The sequence below is a fragment of the Sodiomyces alcalophilus genome (genome assembly GCF_042370955.1).
Source record: "Sodiomyces alcalophilus JCM 7366 unplaced genomic scaffold ACRALscaffold_2, whole genome shotgun sequence".
Classification (NCBI taxonomy): domain Eukaryota; kingdom Fungi; phylum Ascomycota; class Sordariomycetes; order Glomerellales; family Plectosphaerellaceae; genus Sodiomyces; species Sodiomyces alcalophilus.
In genome coordinates this window covers 4147656-4173057 of record NW_027263533.1, presented here as the reverse complement: position 1 = coordinate 4173057, position 25402 = coordinate 4147656, and the positions used below count along the sequence as shown (strand labels likewise).

Here is a 25402-nt window from a genome sequence, read left to right as displayed (position 1 = left end):
CAGCCATCGACAACCAGTCAGCCACTACCAGCCACTACCAGCCACTGTCACAGCCTCCTTGCCTTGCTGTGCTTCACGTCTTATCTCAGACCATCCTAGGGGCGTGGTGGCGCCTAGGGAAAAAGGTCTGAGCTCGCTGAGAGAAATTCAGGTCTTATTCGTACTTCGTAAAATACTCAGTAGGTCGTAGGGTATTACTCGGTGTGTGCCCTGTGCCCACTCACCATTCAATCCCGATAATGTCGGCCATCGTCATCAGCTTTGAGGTTCCATACTTGGTACGACTTTTGAAGAGATACGTTCAAGATCGTTGCCACCACATGATTTACAACGCACATACGGCGAAAAATCGCAAACGAGTTCGCATCGACCGCAGTCTACTAACCAATTCCCGCCACATCACCATGTCATAGCGGGTTCTCGCGTCTCGCGGCTGAACATAGAAGTACGAATACTTGACCAAATCAGAGCTAGACCCCCTTACTCGCGCTTCGCATTAATCAGGACGTCTACGAGGGGCGATGTCTCTTGGATCGAGATGCATCTCTCTTCCACTTTGTCCATATGTCTCTGGAGCGACAAGATTCTCCACCCACAAGTGTGACGACATAGGTGTTTTGTAAAGCATACCGTAGTGCAGCAAAGCTAAATGTGCCGGTTGCGACACTTTACTTTGTCATGCACGAGGCGGCATTCTTGTAAATATCCCGCCCAACGAGTCACGACGCATCATTATGCTCGAGGCCAGACATCACGCAGGGTTGTGCCGGACTTGGGGCGAAGGTTCGCCCGGGCATATTGTAGATCTCGACGAAAGAGATCGCGGCGCAGGCATCGGCGGAAATCTTGGAGAGAGCATATCATAGGAGCGAGTCGCGTTATCGAGAAAGTGAGACGCAGAGAACCATAGCCGGGAGTATCCCGCAGTGAAAGTAGTACCGATGATGGTCGAAATTATTAGAGCATATCACCATATTTACCCAGACACCTACCCTACTATTACCTCAGTCGCCTGTCCCATAGCCTGGCTTGACACCGCAATTTGACTGGGTCAAACGAACAGATGTCTAGATGCACTTCTATGCGAGGCCCATCTCCAGGACTTGCAAGTGTCCCTGGTGGTCCATGCATGCCTCAACCATAACCGGGGGTTCGCCTGCATGATCTTGACACCGGCAGTCCAGGGGAGACATGGTGGCACATCCTCTCGCGGGTTCACCAGCTGCCTTCGTATGAGACACCTGCTGAAGTTTGGTCCTAAGAACCGTGAAGGACGAGCTGTCGATAAAGTGGTCGCCGTATAAGCTTTCCTTCGAGCCCTACTCCGACTAAGTGTTTTCCAAAACGGACAATATTTCACCGACAATGCCCTTATTATGGAGGTGTTAGTCAGAGATGTTGATCAGAGAGATGCTGGTAATGCTTCTTCGTAATCTTGCAATGGTTATAAATTGTTGCACGTGCGGTACCTAACAGGGTCAGCTGAGTAAGTGGTACAACATGGTTAGTCATCCTCAACGACATGGCATCTTACGTCATACCCCTAACTGTCACGCCCCGCAGTTTGCAGGCTACAGCGGCGAATAGTTACCCCTTGCACCAGCTGTGACTTCTATACCGGGAGAGTCTGACCAACCAAAAGGCTGAAATTATCATGGATAGGCGTCTAAAGCCTCACGAGGCGAATATCAGCACTTCCGTCGCATAATCCATCTTCCAACTTCGCCAGCTCTCTACCACGAACACTACGAACTGCGACTCTCGACTATATCGATATCCCTCTGCCGCCCTTGCCGAGCTTAGGGATAGGAAATAACTGGAGACTGACGACACCCACCTGCGCCAGCGACATCTTTTCCGCCTTCCCGCCGGGCCCCGCCCCTATCTACATCCTACTTCGACTTTGCTGCCAGCATTCACTCTCTCAACATGGCGAACCGACAACTCGCCCGCGACATGCAGGTCGAGTTCCAGGCCAGGGTATGCCCTTGTGCCCCGATTTGATAAGAACTCGCCGTCCATTCCGCCACATAAACCCAGCGCCAGGGCCGAATGATAGGATAGCATCGCTGACCATCCACCTCGTCTCGTCTTAGTTCCAAGCAAAGCAGGCAAGAAGAGAAGCTCAAAAGGCCGCCAAGCAGGATCCCATTTTGAAAAAGCAGATTCAAGACGTAAGTCTACGGCGTGGTTGGAACGAACTGCGAAACCCAAAACATACAATAGAAGCCCCGTCAAGCAAAGACAAGACAAGTAGACTGACACCGGCATCTCGCCCACCTCAGTTGCTCAAGGCCGGCGACACCGCGAAAGCCTACCAGAAGGCCAAGATGCTCCTCTCCAAGCAAGCCATCGCTCAACAGATGGACTCAATGGCCGACATGGCCGAGCTCTCCGCTACCCAGATCCAGGCCAACAATGCCATGAACCGCATGACCCATATGATGGGCCAGTCCTCCCGTACCATGGCCATGGCACAGAGGAACGTGAATCCGGAGAAGGTAATGTCTTTCTGTTTCCGTTCCCCCACCAGGACGAAGTCTTTACTTCGTTTCCCTTTCCTGTACTGCGCCTTGCGAGAAGATATGGCTGACATAACCGGTACTTTCTCTCTCGCCAACAGACCCTCGTCACTCTCGAGCAATTCAAGCAGCAGAATGAAGAATACGCCATGTCCAACGGCATCTACCAGGACGCCATTTCTCAGTCGACCAGCACCCAAGTCTCCGAAGACGCCGTGCACGAGCTCCTCGGCAAGCTGGCTGACGACGCCGGCGTACAGCTCAGCCAGCAGCTAAACAGCGCCACTCCCGCCAAGGCCGAGCCCGCCACTTCTGTGACCACTGAGCCTACGGCCGAGGAGGAAGATGCCCTTCAGCAGAGGCTTCGCGCGTTGAGGGCTTGAAGGGAGTAGCTCTAGGAGGTGGCAAGCTGGTATCTTGTCTTGCATGACCATATTGACGGTTTTTTTTGGGAGATGGCGGGGCTCGAATTGTATTTGGTTTGGTTGCTCTGGCGTTTTCATCTTTCATTTTTATTTTATTTAAGGAGTCTCTGGGGGCTCAGGGTTGCACTTGATGACGGCACTCTCCACCACGTACCGAGTCCTCACGGCTGCTTGCCCCTTACTTGGTTCGATGGGGCTTCCATTGGCCAAATACACAAATATCATATATCATCATAGGTTGGCGATAGAATAACCTCCAACAACGTTTCTAACAATCCTGCCACGTACGTGCCTGCCCTCGTATAATGCATGAGAATCCTACTGACATGGCTGATGGGTTATGAATCGAACATGCTTCGCCTCTATGTCCCGTCTCTATCCATGCATCTATCACCAAACTTTCCCGAAGAACATACATCCATCTATCTACATGTAGAGACTGGCCACAGCCGTAATATCCCGCTTGATCATCTCCTGCGCGGCTTGCATTTTTTGGTATAACTCCGGATCGCCAATGATGCGGGCCGCGTTCTTGACCTCACGACACGTCTCGTCTAGGCGCGTGACGGTGCGAACGATGGTCCCCTCAAGAACGTCGGTCAGGTCAGTGATGTTCTTGAAACTCATGCCGCGAGCCCACTCGTACACCACCTCCATGAGCCCGAAGCGCGGGCGCGACGTGAAGTCGTTGGAGTCGTCGGACGACAGGATCACCTGATGCACCGTTTGCACCTCGTTGACCTTTTCGCTGATGGCTATGATGGTCTTCTGGCCCCGCTCTAGGTTGGCCGTCAGCGCAGGCTCGCTCATTGTCTTCTCCTGGAACACAAAGGCCGACAGGAGAGCTGCAATCTCGGCTGGTTCGTAATCCGCCAGCACATTGTCTAGGATGAGCTCCGTCAGGACGAGCTCGTCGCCCGAATGGATCTCGCATGCCACTTTCCCCTTCAGCAGAATGCGCGAGCTCTCGTCGATGAACTGTAGTTCCTTCAACACCTGAATCCGCTGCTCGTAGTCGGGTAGCAATTGCAGGTTCTGGCTGGCCAGGGACTGCTGCAGCTGGGAAATGTGCTCCTTGATGAGCCATTGGTCGTGGCACATGGCGAACTGCAAGGCGCGCGCGGTGTCAGCGGCACGCACAGATTCCGACAGGATGTTATATTGAACCAACTGTCCAGGGTAGGGTAGCAACTTACATGCTTAACAAAGTGTGGGCAAGTCAGCGCGGCCGAGTTGCCAGCGACCTGACTCGCAACGTGACGTTTCTCCATCATCTCCCGCAGTGCGAGGCTTTTAATCTTTGACAAGTCGACTTCGTCCCAGAGGCTATCCCAGTTCCTACACAGCGCATGGGCGCGCGTTTGGGCGTTCTGGCGCTCCTCTTTGCCACGGAAGATTTCGGGAATGATCCCTTTGGTAACATAACGGGTGAGACACTCCACATCGCCTACAGGAACGTGTATGTTCTTGAAGTCGATGTGTTTCTTGTTTTGTGGAAGTGCGGTGAAATGCTCTCGGAACCCGGGGATGAAAGCGAGCAGGTCGGTCGAGTTTCGCGTCTCGCGCATTGTCTTGATTTCACAAACGTGAAGACTCGGCCCGCTTGGTGACGCCTTTAAGCTGGCGCCGTCCGATAGGAGGATCCCGGGAGTCCTTATGCCGTCTTTGTTGAATACAATCAAGCGTCCTTGACTGAACAGCTTACGGCCGATCGGCATGCCCAGCAAGGTCGTGTAGAGAGTGCTTGTCAGTTGCCTAAAGTCCTCGGACGCCTGATGGCACTCATCCATGGCGACATCGCAAATGTCGCAGGGATCGCGTTTGACCTTGGCTAGGTCAGCCTCGGACACCTTCACGGCCTTTTCGTGTTCAGGAAGAAGCTGCTGGGTGGCGTGCTCAGAGAAGCTGCGCTTAATCATTTCCTCAATCTTGAGAGCCTCCACCCGCAGTAGGTTGAGTATCATGTTATATGTCAGCCGGAATTGCGATCTGAGTTTCGACGGCTGGCCTAAGATCATCGTTTGCAATTCTCCCGCGGGCGGGACCTCGTCCCCACCACCGGGGGGCACGATGATCACCGAGCCGACCGTGTCCAAGCCACGCCGCCCGGCACGCCCTGCCATTTGTGTGTATTCTCCAGGAAGCAGGTTACGGAACGAATGGCCGTCGTGTTTCCGGTAGCCCGAGAAGACTACAGTCCTGGTGGGCAAGTTAAGGCCCATGGCAAAGGTTTCGGTAGCGAAGAGCACCTTGACCAGTGTCTGGGCGAAGAGGATCTCGACGATCTCCTTGACGATGGGTAGTAAGCCGCTGTGATGTACGGCGATTCCTCTGGACAGCAGCTCCCGAAGTCTGATGATTTGGGGCAGCACCCGGTCTTCCGGCTTGAGTCGCGCGATCGACTTTTCAATCGTCATATGGATGGCGCTCTTCTCCGAGGCCGTGCAAAAGTCCTGGTTGCTGAGCGCGTCGGCATTTTCCTCGCATCTCTTCCTCGAGAAGACAAAGATACACGCCGGGAGCAAAGTGTTCTTCTTGAGGAACTGGACCAGGTGGACCCAGAGGTTCTTGTCTTGCGCAGCGGACGAGAAGCCACCAGGCCTGCCCATACGCCCTGTGTGTCCCGGAGCGTGACTGGCACGCTGCACGCCTCGCCCCCGTTGCTGGCTGCCACCGCCTCGCTGTCCTGGCCCTCCTCTTCCGCCCCTCTGACCACCGCCGCGTTGAGGCCCGCCTCTTTGACCCCCTCTCGGACCCCCCCGCTGTGCACCGCCGCCACGACCACCAGAAGTCGCAGCAGCAGCAGCAGCAGCATTGTTCTCGATCTTCTTGAGCTTATCTTTACCCTGCAAGGCATGATGGGCGTCTTTCCAACCACTCTCGATGAATTTCTTGTCCGCGCTGACGATTTTATGGATGTCCTTGCCGGCCCAGAGATAATGCTCCAAAGGTACAGGCCGTTTGGGCGTGGAGATGACGTAAATGTCCTTTTGCTTCGTCCTACCGACCCAGGAGGCAAACTCGTGTGTGTTGGGGACAGTAGCAGATAGCAAGATCAGAGAAACATGTTCAGGAAGCATGATGATGACCTCTTCCCAAACAACGCCGCGCTCGAAATCGTTGACATAGTGGACCTCGTCAAAGATGACGAATTCGACGTCTCGGATAAGATCAGCACCCCTGTACAGCATACTCCGCAGAATTTCCGTCGTCATGATGAGACAGCTCGCTTCGGGATTGATTTGAACGTCGCCGGTGAGAATGCCGACTTCGTCGAACGTCTGACGGAAGTCGCGGAACTTCTGGTTACTCAGTGCCTTGATGGGAGAAGTATAGATGGCCTTGGTCATATGCCTTGTAGCCAGGGCGATGGCGTATTCCGCCACGACTGTCTTTCCGGCGGAGGTATGGGCTGCGACAAAGACCGAGTCGCCGTTTTCAAGGTGGTAAATAGCCTCCTTCTGGAAGGTGTCGAGCTCGAAGGGCCATTCCCGCGCCATGTCTGGGACAAGCTCCCTGAAATTTGGAATATCTCTGTTGATGTCGACCATATGGGCCCATTCGCGCCTGGCCTTACGCGCGCTTGATGATGCAAGCGTGCCGTGCGGCTCCAAGGCAGGAAACTCAACCGGCAAAATTGTGTCAATGTCGACGTCCTCGTCGTTGTCTTCGTCCGGGGAGGCTCCATCGGTGTCCCCGTTCAAATGCGCGTCTGGCACAGTATCCGTTGCAGTTGGTGCTTGTTCGGGTTCCTGGTCAAGCTCCTGCTCGACAACCTGGGCATCTTGGTCTGTCTTTTTGACGGCGAAGTTGATACCCCTGCTCAGACCAGGCGCGACCTCAAGAAGGCCGCCATCGTTTCCGAGCTTGATGACTCGCTCCAGCTTGCCCGCGGAACTGGGATCATCGGCACCTCCAGTGCTCCGGCGAAGCTGGTCCTCAAGTGCGGCGGTGGATTCGATGCCTTCTAGGCCGCCGGGGGCAAATGGGAAGAAGCCAGCGGCACCTCGGACGAATTCAGCCCTGCTAGCAGGCTTCCGCGAGAACGAGGTCGAATTCTTGGCCGTCGCGCTGCTGGCTGGAACAGTAACATTCTTGTACCCCGTGACCCTGCCTTCGAGGCCATGACGCTGGAATCGAGTGACGGTGCGTGTTTGAGGGGGGCCAATCTTGAACAGCTCGGTGTAATCGGTCGGACAATCCCAGCGCCTGGCCATGGGAGGAAGAGTTAGCAGACCAGAAACACACGAACGGAGGCAAGGGCGAACTGACTGTTGCAGCTTGTTGAGCCAGTCGGTTGAGAATGAAGTGGATGGGGAGAGAAACTCCTTTTCCAGATCACTCTTGAGCTCTTCGGCACTTCGGCGGGCTCGTTTATGTGGGCGCTGCTCGAAGAGGATGTCGTCAATGTTGACTTCGTTCTCATGGAGACGGAGCCCCTCTATGGCCTTGACCAGGTCGGTCGCCATGATCCTGTTGAGGACGTTAGGTTTATGTGATCCACGGCGAGAAGTTTATCTGGACTAGAGAGAGTCGATTTAGAGAAACGTTGTAGGTCGTACGAGTAGGTAGCTCCTGGGGTGAGCTTGGTGTAACGAGTAAGAGAAGTACCGAGTCACTTGTGTCAACGCTGACGGCACGAAGTACCCCGCTAAAGTTAAGGTATGGTAAGAAATAGCGGTAACGTACTTCAATTCGGACTGCCGCCAAAAATATGAGGTACTACCCAACAGAATCGACTAACGTCACAATATGTACCTTTGCTTCACCACCCACCAATAATACACCGTCACCCGGACAGGAAAGTCCGTTGAAGAAAAAAGAAAAAGGAAGCAAAAAAGATACTGGGCCAAACTCTTGCTCCCAAGACATAGGCCACTTTCAAAAACGTAGGTCATGTCATATTCGTACGTTCATGGACGAATGAGACAAAAAATTGGGGTTGGACAGCATTGAATTTTGTGACGAAAGTGGGATTCGAACCCACGACCCCTTGCGGGATTTGAAATAAGTACAACTTAAGTCAAACGCCATAACCCCTCGGCCATTTCGTCAACATCGTTTTTTTAAATTTGGGACTTATAGAACTTATGGCTTGGCCTCAATTCTACGAAGCGAGCCAGTCATGCCATGTGCTTTTGTGAAGAAAAACGAAGTGATCATAATAATCACATTCTGCCCTTGTTAATCACACTAATTACTGCTGTCCAGAATTATACATATCGTACTCATGTCGCTGCGCGCGAATGTCCCCTTTCAAAAGGCATGTCTGTCGACCTTGGAGTATTCAGTAATCCGAAGGCCCATGATCCCGCCTTACGAATGGCAACATGTTTAATTTTTCGTCGCTTAGTTTATTTGCCAGCCAGGACATCGTGAGGCTCAAGGGCAAGATATCCTGTTATAATCGAGGTCTGAGAAACCATCATGTTATACGGCTCCCTCTCAGAGTGAGGTTCGTTATTCGTGAACAAGAACCCGAGCATGCAGTTGCGTGACTGTTGAAATTCGAACACTATCTTTTCTACAGAAAAAGCGTTGTAACAATATTGTTATGTTCCTTAAGATTTCCATCTTGATTTGCGGACTGACGAAGGTCAAAGGAAAAACGTCGCATAATTTGTTGCAAGTGAAAGATGTTCTAAAATATAAAATCCAAAAGACGGCCCCATTAGTGGTGGTTCTGTCCTGTCCCCGTAAGCTGACTATCAAATCACGCCCAACTTGATGGAATCAAGAAACCACAGACAGCGAGCCGACGGCATGAGTGTGTATAAGGCGACGTAGCATACAAATACAATCCCGTCCTGCTCAGGCGAGGCGTTCACAGCCAAGTACAGTATCGAACTCCCGTTTTGTACTCCCCGTCGGAGAAGCTCTCCAGCAACCCGTCTCCTTCCCGTCTCAAATCATTCTGCCCCCATGCCACCGTGTTTTTACGCGCGGAGCATCTTGGCGATGTACTGCTCAATCAGCTGCTCGGTGGGGAAGCTCATCTCCTCGAGCCCCTGGGCGTAGGGGGTAGGCACCTCAGCACCAGTGATGCGCTGGGCAGGGGAGTCGAGGTAGTCAAAGGCGTACTCCATGGTCAGGGCAAGAATCTCGGAACCGAGACCGAAGGCCGGGAAGCCGGACTCGACGGTCACCAGATGATGGGTCTTCTTGACCGACTTGACAATGGAATCGACATCCAGAGGCTTGATGGATCGGAGGTTGATGACTTCAGCCTCAATGCCGTAGTTCTTCTTCAGGTTCTCGGCAGCCACCAGCGACTGGCCGACGCAGCGGGACACCGAGACGATGGTGATGTCCTTGCCAGCGCGCTCGATCTTGGCCTTGCCGAAGGGAAGGACAAAGTCATCCTTCTGGGCGGCCTCGGACATGGGGAAAGACTGGCCGTACATGAGCTCGTTCTCCAGGAAGACGACCGGGTTGGGATCGCGGATAGCGGCCTTGAGAAGACCCTTGGCATCCTCTGCGCTCCAGGGCGAGACGACCTTGAGACCGGGGATGCTGCCGTACCACGCCGTGTAATCCTGGGAATGCTGGGCGGCGACGCCGGCGGCGAAACCGTTGGGGCCGCGGAAGGTGATGTTACAGGGCTGGATACCGCCGGACATGTAGAGGGTCTTGGCCGCCGAGTTGACAATCTGATCGATGGCCTGCATGGCAAAGTTCCAAGTCATGAACTCGCACTGGACGGAGGGTTAAAATTAGCGACGGAAGAGGATTCTGTCCCAGGAAAGTACGGGTGGACGCGAGATGGAATTCGAAGAAACAGGCGTCCCCCCTTGAGAAACCGGGGTTACGGCCTGCCCATCAAAAGAGCAATTGACGCGAGCAATTGACGCCTAGAGAGGTTGAGACTTACCACTGGGTGCAGGCCGCTGAGCGCAGCACCGATGGCCAGACCAGCGAAACCCTGCTCCGTGATCGGAGTGTCGATGATCCTCCTCTCACCAAAGCGGTCGAGCAGTCCCTTGGTGACCTTGTACGCGCCATTGTACTGGGCAACCTCCTCTCCGAGGAGAAACACCTTATCGTTGGCTTCCAGCTCCTCCGTCAGAGCCTCATTCAGAGCCTCTCGGACCGTGTATTCCTTGGGGCCCTTCGCGTCCGAATACGTCCTCGACTGAATGGCGAAAGCAACTGGTCGGGCCGCGAATTTCGACAGGGAAGGATGACGGGAGGCAGCGGAAGGCCTCAGGGCAGCAGTCCTCGAGGAGGCAGCCAGACGAGCTGCGGAGGGGAGGAGTCGCGACATGGCTGATGGGTTTTTTTTTTCTGTTGGGAAGAAGGATTTGTGTCAAAACAAAGGGAGAAAGCTAGAAAAAAACAGGCCGACGTGGAAAAGAAGAAAAGTAAAAATGGGATTGGCAATCCCAAACGAGATGGACACCGGCCGTCGACAAGAGGTGAGGGTTGAGGGAGATGATTATGGGGAAGGCGAGAAGCTGTCGAGGGAATTTCGGAGATAGTCACGTACAGTAGAGTGGACAGCTTTTTTTTTGCTGAGCTATCAATCTATGAGAGACCCCATCCGTTGAATTGCGGCGGGCGATTGTGTTGGTCCAGAGGGAGCTAAACGACTTAAGGGATCAACACACTAGTCCCGTTTGGGATTAGAAGACTTTTCTATCCTCCCGTAGCCTTCCCGTCAAGGACTGATTACATAATTGACATGCAGCCGAAGGATCCGCCAGGAGTCCAATATTTCCTCTAATTTTGAGAAGCGGCCTATACGAAGTAGGTACTCCGTAACGACCCGTGCTACCCACCTAAGTGGGGGTTGAGTCTATTGTTAATCCTCCAGGAGCGTATACGAATAAGTGCCTCTTTAACTTGTCGTCAAGTCATCTTTAACTTGCCTTTAACTTATCTTTAACTTGCCTTTATTATTATATTGTCTTTTATTCTCTTTATATCAGGAAACAAGTCACGGGTCTTATAGGTATAGCATCCAAGGTAGACAAAGCGACTTAGCCGAATAACACAAGCAAGGCTAGATAGGTGCTATGCTAAAAACATTACTATTCCTTGACCTTAACAGTATCTCTATGGCTCTTATGTTAATCGTAATATTTCAGTGCACCACTTTCTGAAGATAGGACCATATCATTCCCCCGGGCATTGGCATTAGTGTTATAAGCAATCTTGGTTCTTTACTTTGCTGATCTTTGTTCTCTTCTTGGCCATTGGCCTCAGAAGCCATCTCATTATATAGGACTTCCAGGCCAAGAATTTCAATATCTCTATGTGAATTCTAAGTAATCAACACAGTCGTGGCTAACAGCTGCTTTAAGCTCCTGCTTCCTAGTCCCTTTGTCAACCTTGGCTGTTAATACCGTTCTCTTGGTTATCCAGGACCAATTCCTAGGCAAGAGGTGTGAAACTCAAGAGATGGGGACTCTTTTGCTTTCTTGAAGGCCGCATAAGATATCACAAGATGCGTCCTTATTCCTCTGCACCTGCCTGGGAGCCGTCACTCTACGCCTCTGTAGCTTTATGACATATGCCCCCCAGGGGATGCCTGCGTGACGCTTAGTCGTTGGCTTGTCAACTACTTCGGTAACCGCCCTACGGTCGACTACACGAAGCCTCCATACTCGTTGCTCCTATCACTCCCAGTCTTGGAAGCGCCAGGCACTGTGGCCAGTCTCCTCCTTCCTTGGACCATTGGAGCCATCATCTAAGCCTTTCTGTCGACTCCCAACCTCGCCCTGGTCTCCTGACGGTCCAAACCACAGCCGGGGCCTGTTTCGGTGGTATAAACCTCCACAGGCAGGCCTGTCAAGACCTAGCTTGCCATATCACACTCCAAGAGACCTGCCTCTGTTGCGGCGTGTTCTCTGGCGCGAGAAGCAACACAGTTCCTTCACTCGGATATGCTGTCCGTTATTTGACCGACGATCTACGGCGCCATCCTTGGGAGCGCCCCCTACCTGGCCAGACGTTTGTCTGCCCCGGCGATCAAGCCTGGCCACTGCTCCTTGACCTCCGGAAGACAGGAACGATCTAGAACCCGATCCTCACTTCCTTCGCCTGCCGGATCGAATTCTTTCCTCGGTCTCTTCGGTTTTATATCCCGGCCCAAGCAAGCTTGTTTCATGCGGTGTGGCTGTCGACCTTGTATGTATAGAATCAGTCGTTCTCAGCACTGGACAAGAACGTGTAACATTTTACGCTGACTTTCTGTCGCCGTGTTAGAAACATCCTACTCTCCGACGACATGCGTCCCGAATATCGGCCTGGAGGCGATACATGGAACGCCATTGTGGTTGAAGACGATGACGCCAATATCACGCCCCAAGACCAAGCCATTGCCAACCTGAACAGAGCCGTGCGGAACTACCAGCCGCGCCGGCGTCCAATCAGGGAAAACCGCCGCAGCGAACAGATCGTCGGAGAAGTTCACTACCAGAATGAGGTTCGATATCCGGATGAAGTCACATACCTGGACGAGGTCCAGTCCCTGGATGAGGTCCAACACGAAGAGGATATTCTGGGGGAGCTGGGCGAGGTGATCGATCTCACGGCGGATGACGATCCCATCATCTACCGAGTTCAGCCTCGACAGCACTATTCGGGACCAATCCCCGAACCTCGGGAAAGATCTCTCCGGAAGCTGGTCTTACCCGGTGCCAAGACCATAAAAGTGAACTTTTGCTATGAAGTATCCAGTCCACAGGATAGGTATTTCAAGGTGGAATTCCTCCGCGTCACTGAGATAATCCAACGGGGATTTCCAGGCGAAGAGTTCGCTCGTGGGGTTCCCTATGCCCGTAATAAGTCCTTGGGAGGGCAGCTTCCGCGTAAGCGGAACGAGGTCTTTGCGATATACGAAATCCAGTACGACGATCCTCGGCCAGTTGAGCGCCAGGCGCTGATCGAGGTTCCGGTGTTGGAACTAGGTGCCTCCCGTCGCCTTCACATTACCAACGCTCCCTTTCCCGCCCATCGGTACGACCCTGGCATGTTCCCAGATGAGCAGGCTGCGGAACGGGAAGGACCTCTCGTCTGCCGTTGGAAAGTCTCTGCATACTTCCAAAGCGCACGAACCCACGCCGCTCTGAAGGCCTGCGAATGGGCAATAGCGCGGATCGCCTCCAGCGAGGTCCCAGAGGCAGACTTTCGAGTTCCCGAAGAAACCCTGAGCCAGAACTGGAGGGGCCCTACAATCCGTGGAGGTGCACACAACCCTCCCCCTTTCGCACAAACTCACAGACGGATGCCAGTCAGGGGCGAAGGACAGCGGTATGAGATGTTCGACGCCTTCTGTGGTGCCGGCGGCGCCTCTCGTGGCGCCGAGCGCGCCGGGTTCAAGATCAAGGGGGGCATTGATATGGCGCGGCACGCCTGCGAGAGCTACCGAATCAACTTCCCACGCGCCGAGCTGTTCCCGATGACGGTGCACGAATTCCTTTTCGCGACCCGCCACCAAGAGCTCCGCGCCGACGTCTTGCACCTCTCTCCCCCCTGCCAAGTATGGTCGCCCGCCCACACCGTTGACGGCGTTAATGACGACGCAAACGTTGCGGCTCTCTTCTCATGTCGACAGCTGATTGAGAAATTCCGACCACGTATTTTCACCCTAGAACAAACCTTTGGAATCTTACAAAAGAAATTCGAGCTCTTCTTCAACGGTCTCGTCGCGGGGTTTACGGACTCGGGATATTCAGTTGCCTGGAAAGTGATCAGCATGGCGAACTATGGCCTACCGCAGAGGCGCAAGCGTCTGATCATGCTCGGAGCCGGTCCCGGGGAGAAGTTGCCCGATTGGCCGCCGCATACGCACTCGGAGACGGGCGGCGATGGCCTGCGCAAGTACACGTCGATACGGCAGGCTCTGAGCAAGATAAACGATTACATTGAGAGAACAGATCCCCACCACAGGCCCGTAGTCACGCCGAGTGCCGTCGGTGCCGTGGTGAGCGACCCGGACGGTATCCTGCGGCGCTGCATGACCACCAGCGGCGGGCAAAACAGACATTACAGTGGGACACGCAACTACACCAACCGCGAATTCGCCTGCCTGCAGGGCTTCCCGGTGTGGCACCGGTTTTCTGAGTTTTCTGTTCGCAAGCAAATCGGCAATGCTTTCCCCCCTTGTGTCGTCCAGGTTTTTTACGAACACATCCAGAAATACCTGCACCGAGCAGACGGGTTCCTGGGCAGCTCAAGGCCACGGCCTGTCGTCGGCGAGGGCTCCATGGTCCTGACAGTGGACGTGACCGTCACACAAGGTTCGAGAAATAGAGGCGAGGAGACGCAAATACATCGTGCCATCCGTATTGATGATGATAGCGATGATGAGAGGAATACCGACGGAAGGTCAATCCACCGCGCCATTCAGATCGATGATGAGAGGAATATCGACGGACGAACAGTCCACCGCGCCATTCAAATCGATGACGAGGATGTCGAGATGGTCGACCCTGAAACATACGGCCGGCCTTCGCCTGCATCTTCTAGGACGTTGTCGCCAGATTTTTCACCGAATCGTCTGGCGGAGTTCATAAACTTGGATCAGTACTGAGCGCACGAGATGATGTGATGCTGATGGCTAAGATGCCAGGGACGTATATTGTGTTATATCATGTGAGCCTCAAAGAGAATGGCCATGGTGCGGATTGTCGAGCCTGGATGTCTCCAAAAGGAAAGATAAGTGCGGCTTGAGAGGAAAGGGTGCGGAAGGAAGACCATGTGTGACTTTTGCGAGCTGAGGAATTCGAGTTGTCCGCCTCTCATGGTCGAGGCCTTGTTTACGTTGACCTGTCAGACTCGTCTCGTCGTGACAGGAGACTGGGATACCCCCGGGGTTGGAGCACGCTGGGTGTTGGTAAGAGTCGGGCGATGGCTGGCAAACTATTGTGGTCTTTCGGCCGAGATTTGCTTTCGAGGAGTGTTTAATGAAAAGCCTAGTGTCCCAGAGAAGGGAGATGAGCGCCATGGCCCAGGCAAAGCCGTTGAGCTACTGCGGACGTCGGGGGTTTGTGTAACAGTGAAGCTGGGTCGCATCAGTCAGGGTCGTAGATAGATAAGTTAGACTGAAGTCCAAACACTGCCAACGTCTGAGGTATTCGAAGTGCAAGGATTATATGCCGCTTGTTTCTTTTCCTCTTGCTTTGTCCGGAAAGATACGCCTGACTGATCCTCTATTCCAGGTCAGAAGCCAGAGGCCACCCTTCAGAGAGCGTGAGGATCCCATTAACAGCCAGGAGGATTAAGTATCCTCTTCCTGGCCGACAAGACCCCGAACTGGTCGACATAATCACTCAAGGCGTGCCAGGGGAACCCTGCATGCGGACAACAGTCTCATATTTCCCACGATATCTACTCGGTACATACAATCAGACGTCCAGAACGAACTTGATCAACCCTTTTCCCTGCGCCGAAGGACGAAGCTTGCGGCTTCTGTCTCTGACAAGCCTCTTCTGCTTACCAGTTTCCGAAGGTCAAGCTCTACAAGTACCTCGACCCCGAAAAACAAAGCCCCTGTCAAAACATAACATAGAGGAACAACGCGAATTACCAAGGGAACCAAAATAACCAGCGCATCTTACGTGGCCATGTAGGTGGCGGGGTCGACACCGTCCTTGGGGAACTCGCTAGAAACACACACATGTCAGCACAAGTTTGATATGACAGGGAATCGCAACCTGGACAAAGGGAAAACGTACGGAAGAGCAACCTCGAACCGCTTCTCAATAGAAGCCAGGACTTCCTTGTCCTGTTCGGTGCTAACAAAGGAGATGGCCAGGCCCTTGGTGCCGAAACGGCCAGCACGACCGACCCGGTGAAGGTACGAGTCGGCATCCGCCGGCAAGTCGTAGTTGATGGCCAAGTTGATGCGCTCAATGTCGATACCTCGACCGAACACATCCGTCGCAACGCAGATTCTCTTGTTGAAATCCTTGAACTCCTTGTACCGACGGATACGCTCCTCCTGCGACACACCAGAGTGCACCGCAATCGACGGGAAGTTGCACTCCCGCAGCAGCTTGTCGAGCTCAGTGGCACGGAGGGTGCTCTTGACGAAAATGATGACTTGGTTGAACTGCAGGTCATCAAGAAGCTCGTTGAGCCTCCGGTTCTTCTCGCGTTCTTCCAGCTTGATATAGTACTGCTGAAGACCGTGGAGGGTAAGCTTGGTATCCTCGTCGACATAGTGCTCCGTAGGGTTTTGCATGAACTTCTTGCAGATGGGCTTGATGTCGTCGGAGAGTGTCGCAGAGAACATCATGACCTGCTTTTGTGTGGGGGTGGCCCGGAAGATCTCCTGAACGTCTCTGCGCATGTCTGTCGAGGCATTAGTCTTGGTCCCATTTCTACGCAGAGGAAAGGACAGGGGAAATCAGAGTCGACTCACCAATCTGATCAAGCATCTTGTCGCACTCGTCGAGGACGAAGATGCGGACACTACCGAGTCGTAGGACCTTATCACGAACCAAAGCGTTCAGACGTCCAGGGGTTCCGACAATGATGTGCGGGCATGTGTCCTTATTCTTGATCGTCTCCACGTCCTTCTGGATAGGTGTTCCGCCGTAGAACACACCAGTCTTGATATCAGGCATGTACTTGCTGAAACGGTTGTACTCGTTGCGGATCTGGAAGGCGAGCTCTCGCGTATGGCACATAACCAGAACGGAGACCTCGCCCGCAACGGGTTCGACTTGTTGCAGCGTGGTCAGAACGAAAACAGCCGTCTTGCCGAGACCCGACTTGGCCTGGCAGATGATGTCACCGCCGAGAAGAGCCTGAGGAATACAGGTTTGTTGAACTGTTCGACCGGACGGATGTTAGATTCAATTCAAAGAGAGGCGGATGGATGATGAGGTCGGCAAGCCCCGTCCATCAGCGCAGCGCAGCCATGTTGTCGTCCCGAGGGTTTTTTCCGATGAATCAATAAGAGAAACCGACTGCTCCAAGGCAGATATTTCTTCACCTGCTCAAGGTCGTCGACATTCCTCGAAGAAAAGAAAAGACGCATCGAGACAGACTCCAAAAAATCCTCTTGGTGCAGCTCAGAGCCGGGATTACCGGCTCCCGAAGTTGGAGCTGGCCACTTCCAAGGCGTTGCCTGCGAACCCGAGGCAGGAAGTCAACCCTCCAAGATCTCCATCTATAGAGTCGTCCACGCCATCAATGCGTTGGAGCTCTGAAAGAACAATCCATTCGCCTTCGACCGGCTAGAAAGAAGAAAAAAATGATCCCAGTCCATCCCGAGAATTGGCACTTTTGTTTTGGCGAACTTGGTACGTTGAATATAGATGGCTTTTCGACTTGGCTTGCGCGATGGACGGACGCTTGATGACGGAAAGGGGATGATAGACGGGTTAGGGCATAAACTCAAGACTGACCCTCCGAAGGATGCTCGAAACCGCAATCGCCAATAGCACGGAGCAGCTCCGGCTTCAAGAGGAAGTCACGGAAGCCAGTGGCATGGATACCGACATAGCTGCCCTTCTTGTCGACACTGTTACCGGATGCTGCCGCATTGTCCGCGGCATCTTTCTTGCCGTTGGACGCAGCCGTGGTCTCGTTGGTCTGGAGCTCCTCGTCGGAGTAGTCGATGAGGTCCTCCTCCTGGTGGCCAGACATAGTGACAGGTAGAAAAGGATTAGGTCGAAATGACGAAATATAGAGAGAAGAGCAGCGAGGCTCAAGACAGGGAATTAGTAGATCAGCGCGGTGGCGATTTCAGGGAAATCGGGGCGGCGAGCTGGGAAGATTTTTCGAGACACCGTCCAAAGGAGAATCGGTGCAGGATGAGAAAAAGAAGATTGGTCGCGGGTGCCGCTGTTGGCCCTGAAAGATGCAGTTGCGGGCAAACTTGGATGTGGCGGTGTTGGGCGTGTTTGTGCTGATGAAAGGGAGAAGTTGTTGGGGCTGGGAGAAGGTGGCAGCTGAGAGATCAAAAGCTTTCGGAAGGCAGGCAGGAGCTGACTGAAACGCGATCACGTGATTGGAGACGCGTTGCTCGTTTCCCAAGTTGGGATAGTAGAGTAACGGGGCAACGAAGGTCAACACGTCACCGTGCCGTTGACTTCCTGTTCCTAATTTGCTGAGCCGTGGAAGCATGAGTACCTATTCGTGTAGGTTACTTTTTAGGCTTACAGTGATGAATTTCGGGACTTGTAACTCATACATCTTCAATACTTCAATGGACTTCAAAAGTGGTTCTTGTTTATTTTTCTTGCTTCGCGTCGTACACTACTGACCAGCGCATAATGGAAATCCCATGACTAATACATTGCATTGCCCCGTGTGTGGCTTAGTCATTACGAGAATCTTATCTCCATAGCCCTTCCTACGCAGTAAAGCACCCCAGATATCGTTCTCATCTTCGAAATACCTCATTATCAACAAGATGGCCAAGTCCAAAAACGACGGGGTTCCAAATAGACACCTTTTTACCCGCGTATCGTACCTTCACCAAGCAGCCTGCCACTTGGCAACCGTTCGTGCCGATGGGCCACAGTCGGGGGAAAATGAACAGGGGAAGGAGGACAACGACGACAAAGTCAGGCAAAACATGGCCCGTCTTCTCGTACAAGACCTTCGAGCCGTCTCTCGCAAGGTGTTGATCAGACCGAACCCGGCCATGAAGCGGACCATGTGCAAGATGTGCGACACGGTGCTCGTGGAGGGCCGCACCTGTTTCACCACGGTAGAGAACCAGAGCAAGGGCGGTAGGAAACCGTGGGCCGATGTCATGGCCATGAGGTGCGGTGTCTGCGGGCATATCAAGAGATTTCCTGTCAACAGCCCGAGGCAAAAACGGCGGCCGCACCGCGTTTCGGAGAAGGAGCCGCCAAAGCCCGATGACGAAGAGCGAACACAGAAGGGATGACTGTTGACGCGAGGTCTAAGCGCGCCATGGGCACCTCGCCGCCAGTTCTACCGCGGCTGGGGATTAAGGAGCAGTTTACTACGTTCTCAAATTTGAGGGCCGGGTAGGTATTTAGAAGTCGGATACCAAATTGTTACCGAGAAGGATTGTCAAGGTAGCTCAAAAAGGTACATCCCCGAATCAAGTGTATTGGGTTATTTTCGAGATTACTGACGATGCACAGGGTCACATAAATAGAGAGACTTGTCCGAGAGGGAGAGGGCATCTTCTAGAGGACTATGTCTGCCACACGACTATCTGCGGGCAAATTCACGTCCACCAGTGTGATGCACGATGCATATGAGCAGGGAAAGCGCCAAAGCTTTACCCAGGTTCTGGATGGGGTCATGAAAGCCTTTGAGATAGACGGAGTCTGAAGGAGAAACCTGGACGGCCGTTTCGCGGGTTGGGAGCGATGGCATGTCATATCCCAGGATTCATATATATACAGATACCCGTCTTCTCATGGGTTATAAGCAAGTCGATATGACATGACCCGGTCTATGGTATCTTTGATACTCCGACTTGTGCCGCGTTGGCAATGCTTCCCCAGACCATGTATTTAGCAAACGCCAGAAAACAATTAGAAAAGCGGAGGGAATGCCAAACACATGGAGACCCAAGAAGACTCGAAATTCGGCTCCATCCTTCCAGACCAAGTCCAACGCCCCGAGCCGATTACAGAAAGTCCAATGAAAAAAAAAAAAAATGAAAATGACCACCTGGAAAACCACTACTGCTTATTACCAGCATCGCGATTGATAGCATCCTCACCCAAAACTTTGCTTGCCGCCATGAAAAGACCGCCATGCCAGCTACCCAAGCCAGTCATGGCCTCGGCTTGCACGCTCGTCATCCGAACCAGGTTGTCGGTATCAGCCAAATTGGCGGACAGCTGAGCCAACTGGGAGTGGAGATGTGTCTGTTTGTTCCCAAACACACAGCAAGTGTGGTTCGCTCGAGTCAGCAGTCATCCTCTTCATCTCGTATGGTGCAGATGATAGCGACAGGCACGTTGGAGCTGGAGGGAGGTGTGAAGGGACCAGCGGAGGACGTAAATCCGAGGACGGGGCTCCAACTCACCAGCTGTCGTGCCTTGACTGCGCCCCCGGATGAGCTCGCCATGGAGGGACGCATTGTGTCGTTTCGCTGTAGGCCTGTCGTCAGGTTGGTAGTGGTACCAAAGTTCCTGCTCGCCATTGTTCGTCTGAATCGACTCGATTGCGAATAGGTTAGCCAGGAATGATCAAGCGGTGCTGTCTTGGTTCCTCCCATGTGCGATGCTGGACGCTGGATATTGAATTTGCTATGAAAGAGTGTACGGTCACATCGCACTTGGATTGCTCTTCATCCAGCATGGCTCAAGCCTAATCGGGAAGACTTGATGACAAGATGACACATCTGCGGTATAAACATCTTCTGAACTTGCCTGTATGTACGAATACTCAATCGACTTAACACAGGGAATGTTCCCTTCGGCTTGAAACGACGAGATAGATGCTTATAAGAGATGTTGCTTCCGTCATGCCTACGAAATGGCTTCACTATTACACTAGAAGTCGCGGTGTCCGACCATGTACCTGTACCTAGTTACGTAAGGAATCAGGTTGGATTCCCGGGTTTTCCATTTAAAGCCCAGCGTACGAAGTACACCACCCACTGTAATTACTCATCCGCTACGCTACACGACGTCGTCGCTAGAGAGTTGTAAGCGTTAGGCATTACAGGCATAATAACAGCTGGGCCTTCGCGGGATCCCCTTTAATAAGATCTGCCCTGAGCTTCTTATCTTAATCATATAAAAGTGCGCTTCCTTCTACGGGTTCGGATATGGGTCCTTGGGTTCGGTGCGACCATCATCTCGTCGCCGATAATCACGACGTGTTCCTTCAGATAAGTCATAGCCTTGCCGAGAAGCTGACCGCGTGGCCACCACCGACACTGTAGATACGGAGGGAGAGACGAGAATATAACCTGAATTCCTAATTGTCCCACTGCAGCAACTCGTCGTCGGAAACTCATATTGATAATCGGTGCACGGTCTCGCCAAAGAAACAGATATCAGTCTAAGTCCTCATACTACACATACCGACGCCATGCCCGGCCCATTCCTTATAGACCAACACAAAGGATTCCAAGTACGCGCCTTGTCGACATGTTTGGCGTAATGTACAAATCGACGACATGTGAGGTTTCCACACCAGAGACCTTCAGACAGGTTTTAGCGTAAGAATAGTGTCTGTCAGCGGCTGGCGTGGCGTTGGACCGACCTGACCTGAATGCTGTACTGGTTAATCGACAAAGGCTTCCGATGTGAACGTGGCATAGAAGATATCACTTTGCACTTCGTATCATAGACGGGGGAGTATCATGCATACTTCGTAGGTTGATAGGCAGGGAATTGATGGCCACTACAGCTATCGACGGCGCATTGAATGCTATGAACGGTCCTGGTTCCCCACGCTCCTTGGTAGTAAAATAGTGTAGAGCTACCGTCTAATATGAATCAACCGCCGAGGCTGGAATTCAATCCAACCATGGACGGCAAACAAGACATCTTGTAGTCCCATTCGTCCACCACAGCTCTCAATGGTTTCCCCATAGAGTCCCTTCCTTCCCAGGCCCTTGACGTAACAATCCCAATACAACAAGGAAAAAAATATAGCTTTCCCTCGTAATGCCCCAACAGCACGTAGTTCGGAAAAAGAAAGGACAAAAAGGAACAAAACAATGTATAGTTTTTAAACCGCCCCCTGTCTATGTTTCATTATCCGGCGGTTGGCCAAGAGGGCTGTAATATATTTGACGGCCCCGGTCCTCTTCGACCTCATTGTTCATTTCAGTGCAATCAGGAAAGGGCGCATAAAACGGAGTTGCCAACCACGTCTCTCATGTGACACGCAGTTCGCCTCAAATGAACCGCTCTCCAGCCGTGCCTATTGTCCCAGTCAAGGCGGGTAACGCGGACAACAGGAAATAGGTGCAAACCCGTGCCAAGACCGCTCGTATGAATGGTAATAGCCGTTGTAATCACCAGAGAAAGAGTTGGCCAAAGTCCACCATAGAATCCGAGGCCCGAGCCTTCCGCAGGCCAAGAGGCGAGCGAAAGTGTTCATTAAATGTTGTAACAGTAAAGCCGCCCCTTCTCTGACCGCAGCTGTTCGCAAAAGAGGCTTAGGTCAGGTCTGTTCGTGTTATGCCGGAATGCAGCGAGTATGTACGACACCGTTGATGCGCCAGTGAATAAGAAAAGAAAACCGCCTGGTTCCCCGTCCAATGACTCGTATACGAGTGATGAGAACACCAAAGAACACCTAACATAATGTGTCCTGCTTTGCCCAAGTGTCCAGGCCGGCAGGAAACGATGGGCTGCCACTCAATATATAGGCAGGGGTGAGGGGTCGCCGACAGACGTCTCTCTTCCTTGATATGGAAGACATCGGAAGATCGTTATGGTACAGGGAATGGCAGCTCCTCACTCCAATGCAAAAGCGTTGTCCCCGAGACCCCATTTACCGGACTCCTATGGGGGGCCGGGGTCCGAGGCTGCTTTCACTGCTGTGTGCCGAGGGTTCTGCGTCCAGTTGTGAATCACCACTGCCCGCACTGGCGCTAGCACTGCCAGTCAGACTTCTCACGTACTTTTGTTGTGGTGGGTGAAGGCTGCCCACCCCGCCACCATGCTGCTCGACCTGTTGCGGTGCGACAGCATTACCGTGCCCAGGGGGGTATCGAGGGACGGGCTGCCTGACGCCGTCGTGCGGTCCGCTGGCCATGGGGGGTCCGGAAAATCCGTTCGGCGGGGACGGTCTGCCGCCTCGCAGCGATGGGCTGTAAGGGTTGCCGGGCGAGTGACTAGTTCGGCGGGGGTAAGCTCCGCTCATACCCGACCCCCCGGGGCTGTAATGTAGCTCCTCATGCCGAACGCTGGTCATTGAGTTGGCTCTGGACCCCGCTTGCATCGCGCTTCGGTCGACGTTACCGTACCGGTTGGACGAGCATGACATCAAGGGATCATCGAGGATGCTGTCATTCATGGCTGCCACGTTGCTCATCTGGCTAGAACGGTTGCGACCAAAGCTGGGTCGAAACCTGCCGCCCCTGGGGGGCGGTGGGCCTGCCTCGAGTTCGGCATTCCTGCGAAACTGGGCCGGCGAGGGACCAGGAACCTTCCTATTCTTCCGAGAAGTGACGCTCATCATGTCAAAGTTGTCCGGGTCGACCAAGAGGGGCGGAGGCGGTGCGTTCAAGGGATCGTAGTATTCGCCGTCGTCGTCGTCGTCGTCGTCGTCGAAGGCCTGGCTGCTCTGACGCACTGGGTTACTTCGCCTGGGAGCGCCACGTCGTTGGCCCATCCTCATCTCCTGTTCTCTCATTGCCAAGTCACGCGGTCGCTGGTTATACCCGCGCTCCGGATGCGAATAATCCGACCTCTCCGGACCATAACCTGGCTCCCCTCCTTCGGGGATGTCGTCATAGAGTACAAGGTGGGAGAATTCCTCTAAATCGTTTCCTTCCATCGAACCCCGTCTCGATGCGGCTCGCGACCCGGGCCCGGGGTAGCCATTGGGCGGACCATTCATAGGGGGGCGGCCGTAGCCGTTAGGCGGGCCGCCACCCACTGGCGGAGGTCGACGCATACCGGGACCAAGAGAAGAAGAATTGCGAGGACGTGGGCCCCGGGGCGGCATTCCCGCCGGGTTCATCATGCCATTGGACATGGAGCGGATGCCATTCTGAGACGATATTCTGGGAAGGGGTGAGGCGGTAGGTGAGCCGGATGCGGCGGGCGATGTATCTAGACGCGGCTTTTGGCGGTTGACGATGTTGAGGTTATGGACAATGGCGTACATCGTCTCGATGCGGGGAACGGCGACGCCAACTTCCTTAGCGAGCTTGATTGGCGATCCCAGAAACGTTTCGACTTCAATCGGCCTTCTTGCGATGTAATCCTGCCACATGATGCTTTCTGTTGCCGAGGGCCCGAGCATTTCGTCCATCGTTTTCTGCTTGAAGTTTGGGCCTAAATTGCAGCCATGTGCTACGGCCAGGGCCAGTAGCTCGTCGACCAACCCGAGCACCAAGTCCCTGACTCCAGGCTTTTCCAGTAATTGTGCATGGTTGGGCGTCTCAAAGACGACACTCGCGGGATGAAAGGCGATCGGCCTAGAGGACGACAGTTAGTTTTCCTGGTCGGAACACGGCTGGTCAGTCTCGCTGGTGGACTTTACCCTATCATCCGTTCATATTGCTGTTGCCGGATGTTGCTGGAGACTTTACAGTCTACCTGTCCAGTTTTGAGCGTCATGGCAAGAGCTTGAGCCATATCTTCTTGTATAGAAGCCGGGATGTTGTCATTCCCGTTCGCCGCGCCAACCCAAATCTCGGTCGAGCCCTTATGCTCAAACTCGCTCTGACCCAGCTGTGACAAGTCGGCGTTCGAAACGAGTGACAGTACGACATTCGTCGGGAATCGCTGTTCGATCGCGGCTTCAATGCCGAGGGCATTGGTGGTGTTTATGAGTATGCACGTATGTTGCGGTGTGACGACGGGTTCTATAACGGAAGCGAGGTCGTAGACATCTGGAAGAGCTTTGATGCATAGGATAACGTAGTCGAAGGGCCCTTCATTCTGGGCTGGTGATTCTTCGGGAGATCGAACGACTATTGAATCAATCGCAGTTAGCTCCTGCCTTTGCAATGGTGCATGTATTTGCTAGCGCTTACCGTGTAGTGGTTTGAATCTCTCGTTGCCAAACGTAGAGGACCTGGTATGACGGGTCAATTGAAATTGCACCACGCAGATTGTCGAAGATGGACTGGCGCAACACCCACCTGAAAGTGATCCCATACTGCGAGACATGCTCGAACCCTGATTTCCAAACCAATGTGACATCGCAAGCATTGGTTGCCTGAAGCCTCCAAGACAAAAAGGCAGAGATGGGATTTCCTCCCACTATACACACGTTCATCAGCTGGGATTCCTCCATCGTTGCTACAGGCCCTCGGGGCTTCGGGAGCCGGGCAATCGGCACGGGAACACGATCGACAAGAATAGAATGAGCTGGGAAATGGCAAAAAAACAATCAAGGAAGGGAAAGGAGAACGGCGGCTGCGATCCAGTGACGAAGACACGACGGAATAATAGCGTGGGGCCGAGATTGGGGCCGAGCTTGTGGCTGCTTTCCACCGCCTCGAAGTAGTACCGCAGAACCGGGTCGCACGGACGATCAACCTTTTTTTAGGAGGCATGACGATGCAAAAAGCTCAGAAGCACTGGAAGAGGTGAGACCAACCTGAGAGTATTTTGAGCCGGGGCGTCATGCTGGAAGCCCGATGCGGATTAGCGAGCAGGACGTGTCAGCTGCAACTTGTTGCTCTCCACTCAGGAGGACGCGGGATGGCGGCTTGGCCTCTGTGCCACGGCAGGAGGGAGATTGCTGTTGTGAAGCTATTCCGAATAGGAGATTGAGTCGTTTCGGCTTGGCCGTCGTTGATAGGTCGAGGTTTCGTTTCACGACTTGACCAGCGTCGGTTTCCCTTTCTGCGCTCAACGAAAGTCG

The 25402-nt window shown here is 53.4% G+C and overlaps 8 protein-coding genes and 1 non-coding gene across 9 annotated transcripts; 4 read left to right on the top strand and 5 right to left on the bottom strand.

Moving 5' to 3' along the window:
- Window positions 1-1929: 1929 nt before the first annotated feature.
- Window positions 1930-2905, top strand: ACRALDRAFT_1068872 (uncharacterized protein; the record flags this gene model as incomplete). Its single annotated transcript, XM_071017610.1, has 4 exons — window positions 1930-1980; window positions 2097-2174; window positions 2286-2501; window positions 2624-2905. The coding sequence occupies 4 exons, from the start codon at window positions 1930-1932 to the stop codon at window positions 2903-2905; spliced, it is 627 nt and encodes a 208-aa protein (XP_070877615.1).
- Window positions 2906-3373: 468 nt separating this feature from the next.
- On the bottom strand, window positions 3374-7416 carry ACRALDRAFT_2098988 (uncharacterized protein; the record flags this gene model as incomplete). Its single annotated transcript, XM_071022919.1, has 3 exons — window positions 3374-4054; window positions 4144-7156; window positions 7220-7416. The coding sequence occupies 3 exons, from the start codon at window positions 7414-7416 to the stop codon at window positions 3374-3376; spliced, it is 3891 nt and encodes a 1296-aa protein (XP_070877614.1).
- A 493-nt stretch (window positions 7417-7909) lies between these two features.
- On the bottom strand, window positions 7910-8001 carry ACRALDRAFT_t73. The gene has a single exon. It is a non-coding gene; the product is annotated as a tRNA-Leu (tRNA).
- Window positions 8002-8434: 433 nt separating this feature from the next.
- Window positions 8435-10484, bottom strand: ACRALDRAFT_1040551 (uncharacterized protein). The gene is made up of 2 exons (XM_071015189.1): window positions 9819-10484; window positions 8435-9642 (listed from the first exon to the last, which is right to left on the bottom strand). The coding sequence occupies exons 1-2, from the start codon at window positions 10209-10211 to the stop codon at window positions 8884-8886; spliced, it is 1152 nt and encodes a 383-aa protein (XP_070877613.1). The 5' UTR covers window positions 10212-10484; the 3' UTR covers window positions 8435-8883.
- Window positions 10485-12176: 1692 nt separating this feature from the next.
- ACRALDRAFT_2040738 (uncharacterized protein) lies at window positions 12177-14483 on the top strand (the record flags this gene model as incomplete). Its single annotated transcript, XM_071021088.1, has 4 exons — window positions 12177-12374; window positions 12417-12509; window positions 12636-14174; window positions 14301-14483. 4 exons carry the CDS (start codon window positions 12177-12179, stop codon window positions 14481-14483), a joined length of 2013 nt encoding a protein of 670 aa, XP_070877612.1.
- Window positions 14484-15249: 766 nt separating this feature from the next.
- ACRALDRAFT_1061752 (uncharacterized protein) lies at window positions 15250-17830 on the bottom strand. Its single transcript, XM_071016470.1, has 4 exons — window positions 17308-17830; window positions 16317-16727; window positions 15628-16246; window positions 15250-15555 (listed from the first exon to the last, which is right to left on the bottom strand). The coding sequence occupies exons 1-4, from the start codon at window positions 17546-17548 to the stop codon at window positions 15507-15509; spliced, it is 1320 nt and encodes a 439-aa protein (XP_070877611.1). The 5' UTR covers window positions 17549-17830; the 3' UTR covers window positions 15250-15506.
- Window positions 17831-18068: 238 nt separating this feature from the next.
- On the top strand, window positions 18069-18800 carry ACRALDRAFT_2017523 (uncharacterized protein; the record flags this gene model as incomplete). Its single annotated transcript, XM_071019886.1, has 3 exons — window positions 18069-18123; window positions 18172-18212; window positions 18279-18800. 3 exons carry the CDS (start codon window positions 18069-18071, stop codon window positions 18798-18800), a joined length of 618 nt encoding a protein of 205 aa, XP_070877610.1.
- Window positions 18801-20669: 1869 nt separating this feature from the next.
- On the top strand, window positions 20670-21443 carry ACRALDRAFT_207730 (uncharacterized protein; the record flags this gene model as incomplete). Its single annotated transcript, XM_071022303.1, has 7 exons — window positions 20670-20782; window positions 20840-20872; window positions 20979-21025; window positions 21086-21123; window positions 21197-21224; window positions 21257-21292; window positions 21358-21443. 7 exons carry the CDS (start codon window positions 20670-20672, stop codon window positions 21441-21443), a joined length of 381 nt encoding a protein of 126 aa, XP_070877609.1.
- A 908-nt stretch (window positions 21444-22351) lies between these two features.
- On the bottom strand, window positions 22352-25163 carry ACRALDRAFT_2040734 (uncharacterized protein; the record flags this gene model as incomplete). Its single annotated transcript, XM_071021087.1, has 5 exons — window positions 22352-24005; window positions 24071-24503; window positions 24567-24607; window positions 24675-24795; window positions 25136-25163. The coding sequence occupies 5 exons, from the start codon at window positions 25161-25163 to the stop codon at window positions 22352-22354; spliced, it is 2277 nt and encodes a 758-aa protein (XP_070877608.1).
- Between the last annotated feature and the right edge of the window lie 239 nt (window positions 25164-25402).